Source organism: Trachymyrmex cornetzi, unplaced genomic scaffold, assembly GCF_001594075.2.
Source record: "Trachymyrmex cornetzi isolate Tcor2-1 unplaced genomic scaffold, Tcor1.1 scaffold316, whole genome shotgun sequence".
Lineage (NCBI taxonomy): Eukaryota > Metazoa > Arthropoda > Insecta > Hymenoptera > Formicidae > Trachymyrmex > Trachymyrmex cornetzi.
This window is the reverse complement of record NW_017297858.1, coordinates 992,154-1,007,033: the sequence shown is the minus strand read 5'-3', so window position 1 is coordinate 1,007,033 and position 14,880 is coordinate 992,154. Positions and strand designations below refer to the sequence as shown.

The window sequence follows — 14,880 nt, the reverse complement described above, 5'->3', positions numbered from 1 at the left end:
GCGATTACGAACTTATTTAGTAAAAAATGATATTTGTTAATAAAAATAGTGTTAATATTCTCAAGTAATGCTTTGTAATATAAGAATAGCATTGTAACAGGATTAAACAAATTAATTTACGCGCGCGCGCAATTTTTACGTAGAATATCAGTTTTTCTAAACAAACTTCGAATATGGTCAAAAAATTACACAGATATTTTTTTTACAAGCAGTAGCTTTTATTATTATAATTGTTTAAATTAGGAAATTGTATTTTAAGAAAATGTAATTATATTAATTGATTATTATTTAGTATTAATATAATGACCATGATTATGTAATTATTATAAAAATAAATAATAATTACTTGAATTAATTTTATATACAGATTTTGTTTTATACTGTTATTATGTTAACATATTATACTACATTGACGATTCAATAGTGACAAAAATTGTAATAATAGTAACAATAATAATAATGATACAATATCAATGAGTATGATAACAATAATATTCAACACTTATATGGACATATGTAGCGGACATTCCCAGAACATACAGCAGATGTCCTCTAGACATTTAATCGATGTCCTTAGGACATCTTCAAAATATCTTATTTAATGTAAAGAACATCAGAGCTCGAATTTCAAGTTCATTTATCAGAAATATATTAAACATACGTAATATTGAATTTTGTGATCCAATCCCGAATATGTCTTATAGACATCCTACCGCAGCTACGCTAAAAGCAGAATGCCCTTCGGACATTCAAGACATCAGGACATAACCAGGACTTTTGAGGACATCCAAAAGCGGACGTCCAAAATACATCCATGTGTTGTGTGGAATACGATTTATTTTAGGAACCTGGTTTAGAGGGTGAAAATTTGCCATTTTTTTTCTTTAATCAATAATATCACTCTCAGAAAATATATAAAGTTTTAAATCGAAATTGAAAATGTTTTTGTAGTTACAACCTGAGAACAGGTACTTACGTGTCGCGCAGGTATATAGCGCGCGCGGAGAAAGCGTCCATTGTGCTCCGTTACTCGGTTTCTAGATCAGCATTATTGACCTTAGCAGATGTTTATTTTCAAAGAAAGCACACGCAAAACTCAAACGAGAATTTTAATTTCATCATTTGACGCCTCATTCCAAAACACTTATTTTGGCACAAAAATTATCGAAATCACCACCTTCGTTGTCGCATGTCATGTGCCTTCAATGAAAGCTTTCTGGCATTTTTTTAAAATAATGCAATTACTGAAAATAAATATTTGCCAACATTGTAAAATATTTACCGGCAATTACGACGAGCAGCGAGTTACGAGGCAGGAACGGCACTGATTAAGCAGCACGAAAGAGGCTTGTACAACTCGTATATTGCAACTAACGCGACAAAACGAGTTTTACGAGGAAGCGGAAGGTTTGCTGTAGGCAAAGGAATAGCAGATTAACGGTAAGTTTCCAAAAAGTACTACTTTTCGATATCGAAAACTTTAAACGTGTTTTTCTCAAAACTACTTTTCCGAAACTAGTGTGCAAAATTACTCAAAAACTATTCGACCAATCAACTTCTTGTAAAGCTTTTTGATTATATAATTGTCAATCATCTTGGATAAACTAAAAACGTTTATTAAAAAATTAACATCTTTAATTTTATATTGTGACTAATTATTTTATCATGCACTAACACACTGACGCTTAATAATTCAGAAATTGACGAACATCTTATCGACATGTGAAATTTTATTTTATGGCCAGCTAGGAAAGTTGTTTTGACCAGAGTGACGATTTTACTTAATTTTTTTATTATTCTCGTAATTTATTTCTAACTTGATTGTTACCAGAACACCGGAAAATTTCAAACAATCGGTCATTCAGTCGTTTGCGAGTGATTTCCGTTTCTCAACAAAGTATCTCACTGGCCATCATTACTTTATGTATAATTTTTTTCTATGTTTTCGACTGCTTTCATCTAATGTAACATCTCTTGTATGTATATCTGAAGAAGGCTCAATCGTGAGACCGAAACATGTCATATTATCAATTATAGAATATTATATTATTCATATTTTCTTTTGATTTTTCATGTTTTAATATACCTACTTTATTATATTTGACTCTTATGTGTCCTTTATTCTCTCGTTATTGTTTTTAAATTAAGAGTCCTTCGTTCTTGTAATAACTTGTTTAATCTAAACAATTATTTCTGCATAAATAAATCGAAATTTTTTGTTCAAAATCGTTACTTTTTTTTCAAAGTTCCATAATTCTTACAATTTGATACTTTTCTCCTATTTTTTTTAGTTCATCAAGGATAAAATATTATCTAATTAAAAAAAATTTTTAGTTTTTTGTTTCAGGCAAGAATTACAGGTTTCAAATTGCACGCCAATTTACAAACTTCGGCATTGAAGCACAATATCGATTAATAAATAACTTTTTATTGCAGTCATTATTTATTTATTTAAAAAATTATTTTGTATTCTCCAAATATACAATAAATCACCCTTAAAGCTTTGGAAATATCCAGCTTCGTGATTTGTTCATAAAAAAATCGCAAAGAAACAGCTACTTTTTAGCGTCCTAAACCAGGTTTCCTCCTTTAGTGGCTGAATGTAAAACATTGATCTTCCATTTGTCGGAGCTAATATGTTCTACGAAAGTACCATTCATATTTTTTTATTAATAAACAATTAATAAACAGTACACGTATGCATTGTATGAATTAGCTCGACAATTTTTAAATAGTTTACGTAATACAGAGGATATAAGCGAATAAAATTATCCATCCATATATTGAAAGTATTGCGCAGTTTCTATTCTTCTGTTACGAAAACTGTATATACGATTGTGACACACATCTTACAAAATTTTAACTACTGGCGCATCGAAACAGCGAAAAATATAAAATACGAACTATTAACTTCATTGACCCGCAAATTCTCTCATGAGAATAGGGTACATTCGTATAAACAGGGTACAAATTGCGATAATCACTGTAATTAGGATGTATAGACTAAGCGCAATGTCCTGCAAAATACGATTGAAAAAATGCGTTCTCGTGTTTCTCCTGCTGCTGCATTGTGACGTCTTACGTTACATTCAAATTTTTGCAGATCTGAGGATGTAATTGAAGATTAACGGATTCATTAGTTTTGCATTTTTTCCAATTTAGAACTTAAAATAATCAAGAATTTATAAATCCAAAAATTCTGTAAGATTATTTAAATGCCATAGATGCAATTGTCTGTAAATCCGAGACTTGATAAAGCTATGTGTCCGTAACTCTTGAGACTCGTACGTCTAAGAATGACTGACTAGATCAAAAACACAAAAAAATAAAACGAATTTGCAATTGTAATCATTATTCGACGCACTGAATGCGCATAATCTCGCGGAAACATTTGCAAACTTACGATTGCAAATAATTTATTTTTTTACAGGGCACTCTATATCCAAACACTAACAGCTACTTAATAGTAAATATATTTGTCATTCGTTATTAACACTTTGTGCTCGAGTTGTAAAGTCAGAGTTTATTTAAAACTCATTAATTTGTGAAGTATTAATCGTTTTACTTCCGACTTAATATAAGGCATATAAAACATCCTCAAAATTTAATTTACGAAAAAATTACGGTCTTTATTTTTAAATTAAAAATATATAAAATAACAGAGAGTATTTTTATTTTTACATTGTTTTATAATATTTTATACAGTAATATTCGAGCAAAATTAAAACTTTTCGTCGGTTATATTTTCAGATGATACTCGAGAGCAAAATGTTAATGTTAAAAAAATTGTACCGGCTATATATGATGTATCGGCAGTTCATAGCGGTAAACGTGTCTGTAACGTTGACAAACAGAAATTATTATACGTTAAAAATACAGTCAATACAAGTTAATTATATTCATAAACAATAAAATGATAATTTGCAAATATTTCTTCAAGTCTTAAGATCCGAGACTTTCGCGTTTTAGAGATCGCATTGTTTGTCATTTAGAAATCCAAAGATTCAAGAAAATCTTTCGAATTTTCTTTAATTTAAGCAATCCAATCATTTATTATTAAAAATTCGATACTGGAAGTGTTTTGATACTAAAACATTCATAAATGAGGTCTAAAAATTCTTGAATTCGATAATTGATCACAACAGCGTCATTCATGACTAGTGTCTCGATAAAATCTAAAAATTCATGCGATATAAAAGAAAAAAACGAAGGATCGATCGATCTCCGTGAGATCAGTAACAGATCCGTGATAATTAAGTACAGATATAAATCACTAATGACATTTACAAAAAATACAAGCGGATCATTGACTTACAATCCGCGGCACTTGTTATCACACAGCTCGCATTATCACTGTACAAAATATTGATTCTACTTCTAGTTCGCGCAAAGTCTTGAGCAATTTTCGTCGAGAGAATACGAAGGTCGGAACCGTCTCTCCGTCGCGAAATAGACTGCTCTCGCTTGGGAGATGACTTAAACGTTCAAGTCCTCCCAATCCTCGATTTGCCGAGGAGTAAGCTCGATTGTAATCCTGGTCAGAGTGCGTAGAAGATCATGCAATCTCGGCGGAAGGGGATTCGCTTGCAGGTCGATGAATTCTAGAACAGGTGCGTGCCTAAGCCTCTCGACGTCAACATCTACAGAATAAAATCAACAATGTTATTGTTAAGTCATTTTAAGAAAATTTATTGGTTCAGGTAATTCGAAAATTGTCTTTTTACTTTGATCGTGATGGAAATGCAGTAATTAGTATAAAATCTTTTTTTTCGATTTGCAGTGTCAGGAATCAAAATAATTCGATTTCAGTCCTTGTAGTATATTTGATATTGATATTTCTTATGCATATCTAAACTATTCTAAGTTTTAATAACTACATTATTTTTGGACACTTTCCTAAAAATGAAAATATCTACTCCTCATTTAGAGAGGAGTAAATGTATTATACTCGTTAATTGTTTGAGGTACTGATAATATCTATATGATAAAAATCTTACATAATAATAAATTAATCGGTACTAACCGATGATAAAATTGTTGTTAGCGAGAAGTCGTTTTAAGTGCGGTATCCGCCAAGCCACAGATGGTAGAGCGATGAAAGTGTTGTGCGAGATATCGAGTCTCTCCAGAGCTTGCAGTTCGGCCAACTCCTCAGGCAGTTTGCTCATCTGATTGTGGCTTAAATTCAATTCTGCAAACGTGTTTTGTTGAATAATATGGGATTTTAAGCAAGAATTTTCTCGAAGATAAATTTTATATAAATAGAGAAAAAGACAGCAATCTGAAGCTATTCTATATAGTTTATCGCTCACCAGTGATTAATGAAAATTTCACGGCAAACTTGGCTGGAATTTTTGTAATCACATTGCCGGAGAGGTCACATCTCTTCAACTCCGTGTGCCGCATCAGATGGTAGACTGCGTCTGGGATTTGCATGAGCTGGCACTCCGACAAGTCTAAAAAGTAAAACGAAAGAATGTACAGTTTCCTAAAAAAAAATAACATAATACTGTCTTTAAACTATTATTCTCCAAGATTCCGTTAAATTTCTGCCGCTTACGTAAATTAAAATAAACTTTTGAAATAACTAATTTAGAATTTTTTAGAATCAAATTCTGAAACAAATGTTTTAAAATAAAAACTATTTTTTTATTTTTTTCGCCTTTGAAAGGTGGACCGATTGCACATCCTTCATAAATACTGAAAGTGAAGGCCATTGTTCACTGCGATCTTTCAAAATATATCCTATTATTCATCATTATATAAACGTCCCTCTTTCTTAATGCTCATTTATTCGATTTTACTTTTGAAATATATCCTATTATTATCATTATTTAATGTCCCTCTCTTTTAATGCTCAATAATAATCTTTAAAAATTTCAACATTCTAGTGAAAAAATATTAGCTGAAATAATTAACTCTTTTTCCAAAATAAAATAAAATTTTTAATATATCAAAAGAAAACTAGAACCAAAATAAATTTTTATTCTTCCAATGTCTTCTCACAGTTCAGTTTGGCGCACGAAAAAAAAAAATAGAATTCCTTTTATACAATTAAAGTTAAACAGAGAATATGAACAGAGAATATTGAGAGCGAGAGATTTGCTCGCTGTCAAATTTTGATAGCATCAGTTAAGTTGTAATAATAAATTGTAAAAGTGTTCCGTCACTTGAAAAAAAATGGGAAAACGCCAATCTAAGCGCATCATAACTGCTGAAAGTGCACTTAACGTCAGTGCACCGCGTTTCACGCTTTCTCTGGCGCGGTTTCCAGCACGGAAGACCGTTCGTCGTTGAAGCTAACTCGAACGCGGGAGCTAAGAACGCGTTATGGAACAAATGCATTCCGCATTATATATTTATCAATCATCGCGATCATTATAACATCGGAGCGCGCAGTTCCGGGAAGATAAACCGCGGAATTGTCCGATTTAGCAATCCATCGAGGAACAATTTAAACGTATACTTGTTAACGCTTCGTAAAGTCAAACAAAGAATTTCAATCAAATTCCAATAATTGAGAATGGCTTTCTTTATTCTCTACATGTATAATAAAGAATATTTTCTTTTTCTTCGTCTCTTATATCGAAGTTATCACAGAGTTCGATTAAGAGAAATAAAATTTTTTAAGTCTGCTTTTCATTCCCTTACTAAACTGCACTAGAACTTGCTTTCTTGCTTTCGTTAATCTTTCGCAAATAATAAACACATACCTATTTTACTTTATGTTTCAAAAGTGTCACAAATACTCTAACCCTTACACAAGTAGAGTAATTTCTCTATATACGCCTCATCTAACAAAAACTTAATTTATTAAGCATTATTTACTATTTTTAAGGTAAACGAACTCTCTATATCAGTAAAAACTTTGTACTGTCTACTACTATAAAAAAAAATATTAGAAATCTGAAATACTTATTTTTCGTATTAAAAAAAAGAACTTTTTGGAACCCTTGCATTTATATAAGGGTGGAAAATGCATGCATTTGATGTACTGAATCCAATCTGCGCACTTTGTATGCTTTGGGCATAAATCCCGCCCGCTAAAAATGTCATATAGCCTAAACAGGTAGGGTATACAAGACAACAAACTAAACAAAGAATACAAGAGCAAAGCACTTGTATTTTGCTATACAAACATATACTTCACTATTCCTCTACACTTATATATCACGAAATAACCACTAAGTTTTTTACGCGTCCTACAATAATCATTTTATGTGGATTATAATTTATGATGGCACTACTTATTACAAAGACAAATCAATTCAATTCACAATAATTTCACTAATATTAACAGTAAAAAATTGAAATTATAACACAATACTAATATAACGTAAAACTAATATAACATAAAGGCATGTAACAGAATAGTTGCGGAAAAATTACCCTCGACACTCCTATTTTTTCTGATTTCTGCGGCGTAAATCCCAGCGCGGCGTATTTGCCAGAGTTACCCTATAGGTATTAGTTCAGCTATTATAGAAAAACAGATGTAATGTCATAATAAAAAGTAAAAATTGTTTTGCAAATCTGAGTGCGTTCTGTTGAATATCGCAATCTCCAAAATCTGACGTAAAGAAAAAACTGTACAATGAAATTTCGTCGAATTGTACCAGTCCAGTCGCATTTTTTTTTTTTTAATTATTGCTATGATGTCCCAGTCGTGCACCAATGCGAAACACATTACGAAAACACGTGGAAATCTCACTCCGAGAATTCGTTAATAATAATTAGTAACCTTTCTGTTGAATTTTAAGCGCGAGTAAAAGCCATTGTACGTACAAAAATTTTAGTCATAATTATAAGGCCGTAAGCAAATCGACCAATCATATATGAGCGTTTTAAAACGTGAGATCGCAATTTTGATTGCGATTGGTCGATTTGTTTGAGACTTTACGATTGTGGCTAAAATTTTTGTACATGTAATGGCCTTAAATCGAATCAAGAACAATCGCTTTCACCGAAAATTCTGCAATTTACCGAGGTTCTCGTTCTCCTGCGCCTCCTCGCAGCGAAGAATCACTCTTGTTACAGCGTTTGCCATTTTGGCCGTCGTACTGACTCACCGGCACGGCTCTGACTGCGTTTGAAACATTTATTTCTGTGTGTTGCCTGCCGAAATAAGTTCCACCACCTGGCCGACCGTCATATTCATCACGACTCATTCTTGGAAATCTGGTTATTGAGGAGAAGATCGGGAAGGTGCTACACTTTCCGTGACAGCCAAACGTACGCGCTATATGATTGCGCTAATTGTACATTTTGCACCGATATTATAAGTCGAAGATTTAGAACTCATCTCTTGATAAATAAACGTTCGACGAACTTGGTCAACTAAATATTTTTTTCGACGTATGGCAAGGAGACAGGCGCGAAAATAGTTCTCAGATCGCTATTTATTTGTCATAACATTTCCGAGCAGGCTGATTGCTTTTAATCACTTGACCTTGATGCATTTAATTTGGATAAAATCCGATAAAATATATTTTTATGAATCATAATGTTTTTATCGAATATCTTAAACTTGTACAATCATTTTTTCAGTCTTATCAAAAATTTTGTGAATTCAAATTTTGAATATTCATTGTTGATAAGAATCAAGAAATAATCATATAAGTTCAAGATCTTTGATAAAAACATCATGACTCATAAAAATACAGTGTATCAAAATTAAGTATAAGGCCAAGTAATTCAGAGCAATTAGTCCCAAAAATGCACTATGCAAACAAATAAATTGACTGATAATAGATAATTAGATTGATTGAAATATAGGGTAAAGATAGAAAAAGAACCTGATTTAACACTTTTTTGTGAAAATTATTATATTATGAAAATTTTTCCATTAATTCTTTAAACTTATTTTTATATGAATTCAAAATAATCTTTTTCGCAAGCAAATATTTGGATTATTTATATTGTGTTGTTGTGGGACGCCTTATATAATTCGGGCAAAAGATAAACGAGGATAAAGTGCTCGAACAGAGGATTGTGTAATTAGTATGAGAGTCATTGTGTAATTAGTATGAAAGTTACTTCTCGCTGTTGCTCCCGCGGTTATAGTTAATGCACGTGCGATCGTTTTTCTTTATCAAACAGTAGTATACAGAAAAGAGCCAATAGCAAGCTACCATTTAAGGTCGTGAGGCCCTATACGGAAACTTCTCGCGTCTCGCGATTCGTTTGTACGTTTTATTTTGAAAAGTTCCTACATTTCTGGATTCGCACAAGATCGTTCTTTCACGCGATGCACGAAAGCATTAGCTCCAACATCTGTTAAAGCGAAACAGCGTTTACGTACAACCGTAATAAAGAAAGGGATATTTTATAAAAAAGTTTATTTTATAACCAACTCATTTTTTATCTTATTGGATGCAATATTGGAGATTTAATAGCTAATTTTTATTCTAATTTAATATCAATAAATATCGATTTATATATTATATTATATCTTTGTCAAGGTATGCAAATTTGTAAAATCACTCTATGAAATCAGAAATCTATAACTCAGACTTGGTCTGGAATTAAGAATCATTGAAAGATCTATGGTATCAGAGATTTACTGCTAATGTTACGCAGTTACTTTTTGTCACTTTATTTGTATTATAATGCATCTCGTATTTGATATGTCAAATCACATAGTAAAAAAATTCATAAAAAGAAGGAAACGTAGCCTTCTGGCAATATTCGGTGCGCGTAGACCAACATTGCCAAGGCTCCGCTTTACTATTCCGAGATCGACCTTTCGCGTATGCATTGGGTGTCCCGAAGATACGCATGATCAGCCCGGATACCAGACGAAGATACGACCAGAGGATCACAGCTGTTCCGCGAGGTTCACGATGTGAAAAGGAAAGAAACAAAGGCCGGATACGCGCGTTGTATAACGCAATGTTTATCCAGTCAATTATCTATGCTGGAGTTGCGAAGCAAACATTTCACTTTTATCCGAGTTGATGCTCGAGAAACGCCACCCATTTATTTATCCATTCCTGCGTAATTCCTCCACAAGCGAAATTTCATACATAGTCTTCAATTTTATTAACTGTTATAGTAACACAACTTTGTAAATATCATAAATATTCTACTGATTTTTAATCTGTAAGAAATTTAAATATCTTAAAAATCTTTAAAACACATAAATTATCTTTGCTTAACTGTGATTTATTGTTGTGGTTATATCATTATAGTCTGTTTCGCAAGTGGTACATTTATTGAAAAATTAAATGCGAAAAAAAGAAAGATTTTTTTAGTCATTCATATATTTTTTTTTATACTGCTCATTATGGTATATAATTGTATCTTTTTATCTCTAATAAAATTAATATGAAATTACAAAGTAGAACGGAAATGTTCTTCACGTACTATATGATTGCTTTTACGCGATGAGTACGTCATTGGCATGATCCGTACTTTCTACGGAACTATGTTATAAATTTTTTGCTGAGCTGCAACAGGAAATCATCAATACATTGAGTCTCGACGCTCGGCGTTCGTAGACCAATTTTTATTAGCTGTTCCTTGCTTCCTCTTTCTATTTTTTCAATGACTGTAGTGTTACGCGTGTAAGAAAAACGTATCACAAATCTTGATGAAAGTATAAGGAGAGTTCGTTAGCCATACAAAGCAAACTGAGTCACAGATAATGCATTAGATAAGATAGATATTATTAACGTGACAATACGCAGAAATGCGTTGTTGCGATCTACCGCTTACCACTTGCAATATTTTTATCGTAATCCGATAATTGATTTACACTGTGAATCTTATATTTATATCGTAGAAACTGCGTTTTATTGATCGTCAGTTTTAAATTTACAGAACTTTCACAAGTACTCCAATCGGATTTCTGATGTTTCAGATTTTTAACATTATAATTTAATAAATATGGAAACGATGTTAATGATTACGGAAACAAATCTTTATTTCCGTAATCATTAATATCGTGAATCTTTGTATTACGAACCATTAGTACCAGATCCTCTTATACTATCCAGACTTTTAATATTAATCAAAACATATAAAGTTATTGATAAAATAGACACTATATTATCGCTGATTTTAAATATTATACTTATTTAAATTTAAAAGAAAAGATGTTTCATATTACATTTTTTTATTGTAGATATTTGTCACTATAAATATTTCATTTAATAAATTTTTATGACTGCAATATAAGTACTATATTTCCGATTTTGTAGAATCGTGATTCTACAAATTTTGAAAATTGAACTTATAAACTTTAATACTAAACGACACGAACATTTATTCGTATATTTTGATTTCGTGAATATTTTCTCGGCACTACATTTTTTGTCTATATAATAAGCTTCGATTTTCAAGATTTTAAATTTTAGAAATTCTGGAATTTATTATTTTCTATATTTATTAAATTATAATTTGCGTTTAATTATAGTCTGCGCAATCGTAATCTACAGAGTACGTTTTATAAAATAGGTGGTGAGTCACAAGCACCGGCATATTATAATATAAACAATAAGAGCATTGCTGATCAAGGTCACAGTGTGCGCAGACGGCATGTTACAGATAAGGTAAGGGTGGAAATTATCTCAAATCAGGAAGTAGAACCGTGACACTGAGATACATATATGTACATGGTGTTACAGATACATACTAGGCAGTACGACGGGTTACGCGACAAACTTTGCATGATCAAGAGTGGTTTAATAGACAATGACATTGACTTTATACATTATAAAGTTACTACAAAGTTTTATTTTTTATATTACAAAGTTTATGTTATAAAGTCACTGTCATTGTCTATAAAAGCGCGTCTGCCCATGCAAAGTTTGCCACACAACCCGTCGTACTGTCTAGTATGTATCTGCAACACCCTGTATATAGTATTTACAAGTTTGACTTTTTCGTGAGATAACCATTTCTCTTGTGATTAATTTTGAGTACGGTCAATATGATGCTACAAATTTTGAGCCATTCTTTAATTGGTCAATTAATAAACATTTTTTTTCTGATTGATCAATTAAATACTCCAAAGCACTTGTAGTTGAAACTTCGACCGCACCCTTTAACGACCCTTAGAAAAATTTAATACTATTAAATTTAATATTAAATTGCTTATCCAAAACAAAACACGTATGTTTAAAAACGAGACAGAAGACGTCTTAAAAATGTCTTTAAAACATTTTAAAGACATTTTTTAAAAGACATCTTTTAAAAGACCGTTTTATGTCATGATTTTGAATTTTTTGTTGTCTAGTTATTATAATTATTTATTATGAGTCTTAAAAGTACTGTTATTGTTTTTAATACTTAAAATAAATAATTAATTTCTAATCAATTTAATACTTGCTGTATTAACTTTCTCTAAGGATAGATGTTGATATAAAAAAAAAATCACGCGACGCTGTTAAATTTATAACGTTGAAAATCTATTGTATCAAATTCGTATTTAATTTATACACAGGTCAAATATATGTTCACTACATTTCAGTATCAAAATTTATTAAACATTATAGTATCAAAAAATTTAAAAAATGTTTTAAAAATCCGAACTATCTTTTGATCATCTAAGAGAAAGTTTCACTATTTATGATTAACTTAATTGACTGATTATTCCATTGGAACTAATTAATCAATCGCACTTATCATTAATCAGAATGAATCAGAATCGACTAATCACAGTTAATACTTAATTAATCAATTAAACTAATAAAAATGATAAAACTGGTCTTCAGGAACGTTGCAAAGATCTATAATTCTTCCAGATATTCAAGGAAAATATTTAAGATTTAGAACGCTTTTTAAAATAACTTTATGGTGTTCTTTACTTTATTTTACCTAAGTTGCAGTTATCCTGGGCTTCCTCACATCGTGAAACCACCCGGATGATCGCCCGACCAGCCAGTTGAACGCAGACTGCCATCGCAACATTTCTCTCGCCTTGTTCTTGCGAGATTTGCTGCACCTCTCCTTCGTTATACGGCGGTCTCATGTTTCTTCACACTTCGTACGATTACAATTGACGGCGACAAGCGCGCAAATATGAATTTCTCTTTCGAATTTGTCTTATCGAAAATCAGCACCGATCTTCGTACACTCGCCGAGGAATAATTTCTTTTACTGGATTTCTATTGTAATCGAACTTATAAAATGTTGTAAAAGAACATTTTATAAGCTTCAACGGTAGTTAGTCTTTATGTAAATTTTACACCTGTTGATAGCTAGTCGCTGCGAATCACTAGCAAAGATCTAAATCGTATCCGGCAGATCCAAAGATAGAAAGAACTTAGCTGAATAGAGAATTTATATAGTATATATTTCAACTCAGTTGAGATTAATGGTGATAATTTCTTTCACATAGAAAATTTTGTCAGGATGAAAATCCGCGCAAATTGGATCCTAATAAAATTGGTTTGCGAAGGATGTTCTTCTTTGTAAAAACTTCTTTTTTGCAATTTAGAATTCAAATTTAATTCGAATAAGACTAGAGCATTTCTCAGAAGATTATCCGGATTGGAAAAAAACGCAGATTTTCAATTTCTTCACCGAAACACTCGTCTTTTAAGATCTCACACGATTTCAGCATGAAGTCTAAGACATAGAGTCCACTTCAAGCACGATTCTGGAGTGGATCTTCCGTTCTCGTGAGCGAACTTCAGCGGAATCTTGATCCAGCTGACTTCCTACGCGATTTGCATGGACTTTGCAGGTCTTAGTCCATTTGACGTTCCTGAAGATCACGACCGAAGTCCGTTTCAGGTGACTCCGTCAACACTGCCTGCACGAGTGTACGCGGTGCTATTTAAGCCTTCGCTATTCTCCCCGCCACCGGGGAAGCGTCACGAAACAGCTGACTACTTTGTATGTGTGTGTACATCCACTCTCCCTCTCTTTGTTTGAAAACAAACGCAGTCAGATGCACTGCGCGACATGCAAGCTGTCAAATTCGATGTCGGAATTTCCGTGTTAGAATCACGTTTATTCAAGGTTTTCCTGCTGTTTCAGGGTTTCTTCGAAATCTCTGAAGGTCTCTTTTTTTGACATTCGAAAAAAAAAATTATCAATTAACAAAACTATCATTTTAAAATTGTGCAACTTGTTAAATTAAATGTTCTCCACATTAAAATTGTACTGATCGAGATCAATTTTTGCTTCTTTTCTATCATTTTAAAATAATTTTTGAATTTTTTCGAGATCTGTTTAGACCTTACTATTAAAACTTTTGCATTAAAATCATGTTTTGCGCTTTCTTTAAAAACAAAAAGTAGTTTCTTCAAGAAGAAACTTCGACAATAAAATTGTAAACAAATTGTCAAGTTCAAAAAACTAATTTCAATATATAAACTGCTCAAAATCTTCTCGAAAAATTTTCTTTTAAAAAAATCTTTAATTTTAAAAATGTACAAACTAAATAATTATAATTTTGGTTTTATGTTAATTACTGAGATTATATTATAATATAGAATTCAAAATTTTTTGAAAAATTTATGCCCTCTCTCTCTCTCTCTTAAAGATTGAAATTTAACAAGTCAACGGATTCAGTTTTAGTTTTGTTACACAGAATATGATTCATATGTTTCACGATATCACAATCACAAACTGACGAAGTAGGTATTGCTGAAGAAGAAATGAAGATTACACATCGAGACGAAAAAGCTTCAATGTCAATGTTGACGCGCATCGAGCTTTTTGACTGCGCAGTTTTGCGAACAAAGAAATTTCCAAACAAGATTAGCCTCTTTTTGTTGTAAACCACTTTATTACTTCTTCTGAAAAAAATTTATTCTTCATATCACAAAAAATATTTTTAAAGTACTTCTGTTCATTACAAAAAAATATTATGCTTAATTATTGTTTAAATATATTAAATATAAAAAAAAGATATATATATAATGCATA

At 31.6% G+C, this 14,880-nt stretch overlaps 1 protein-coding gene across 2 annotated transcripts; it reads right to left on the bottom strand.

Annotated features, from left to right (window-relative positions):
* Positions 1-3,690: 3,690 nt before the first annotated feature.
* On the bottom strand, positions 3,691-13,743 carry Sclp (leucine rich repeat containing protein 20 sclp). 2 transcript variants are annotated; one of them, XM_018509803.1, is made up of 4 exons: positions 12,820-13,743; positions 5,313-5,456; positions 5,024-5,191; positions 3,691-4,640 (listed from the first exon to the last, which is right to left on the bottom strand). In XM_018509803.1, exons 1-4 carry the CDS (start codon positions 12,971-12,973, stop codon positions 4,477-4,479), a joined length of 630 nt encoding a protein of 209 aa, XP_018365305.1. In that variant the 5' UTR covers positions 12,974-13,743; the 3' UTR covers positions 3,691-4,476. The 2 variants fall into 2 exon arrangements, with proteins under 2 accessions (XP_018365305.1, XP_018365306.1); XM_018509804.1 differs by lacking the exon at positions 12,820-13,743 and adding an exon at positions 7,984-8,285.
* Between the last annotated feature and the right edge of the window lie 1,137 nt (positions 13,744-14,880).

What these genes read in the sequence shown, in the direction of transcription:
- Sclp (XM_018509803.1), bottom strand. Translation starts at nt 12,973, where the DNA reads ATGAGACCGCCGTATAACGAAGGAGAGGTGCAGCAAATCTCGCAAGAA. An exon ending in CCAGGATAACTGCAACTTAG is followed by an intron (nt 5,457 to 12,819) that starts GTAAAATAAAGT and finishes TTTACTTTTTAG; the next exon opens with ACTTGTCGGAGTGCCAGCTC. An exon ending in GAAATTTTCATTAATCACTG is followed by an intron (nt 5,192 to 5,312) that starts GTGAGCGATAAA and finishes ACACGTTTGCAG; the next exon opens with AATTGAATTTAAGCCACAAT.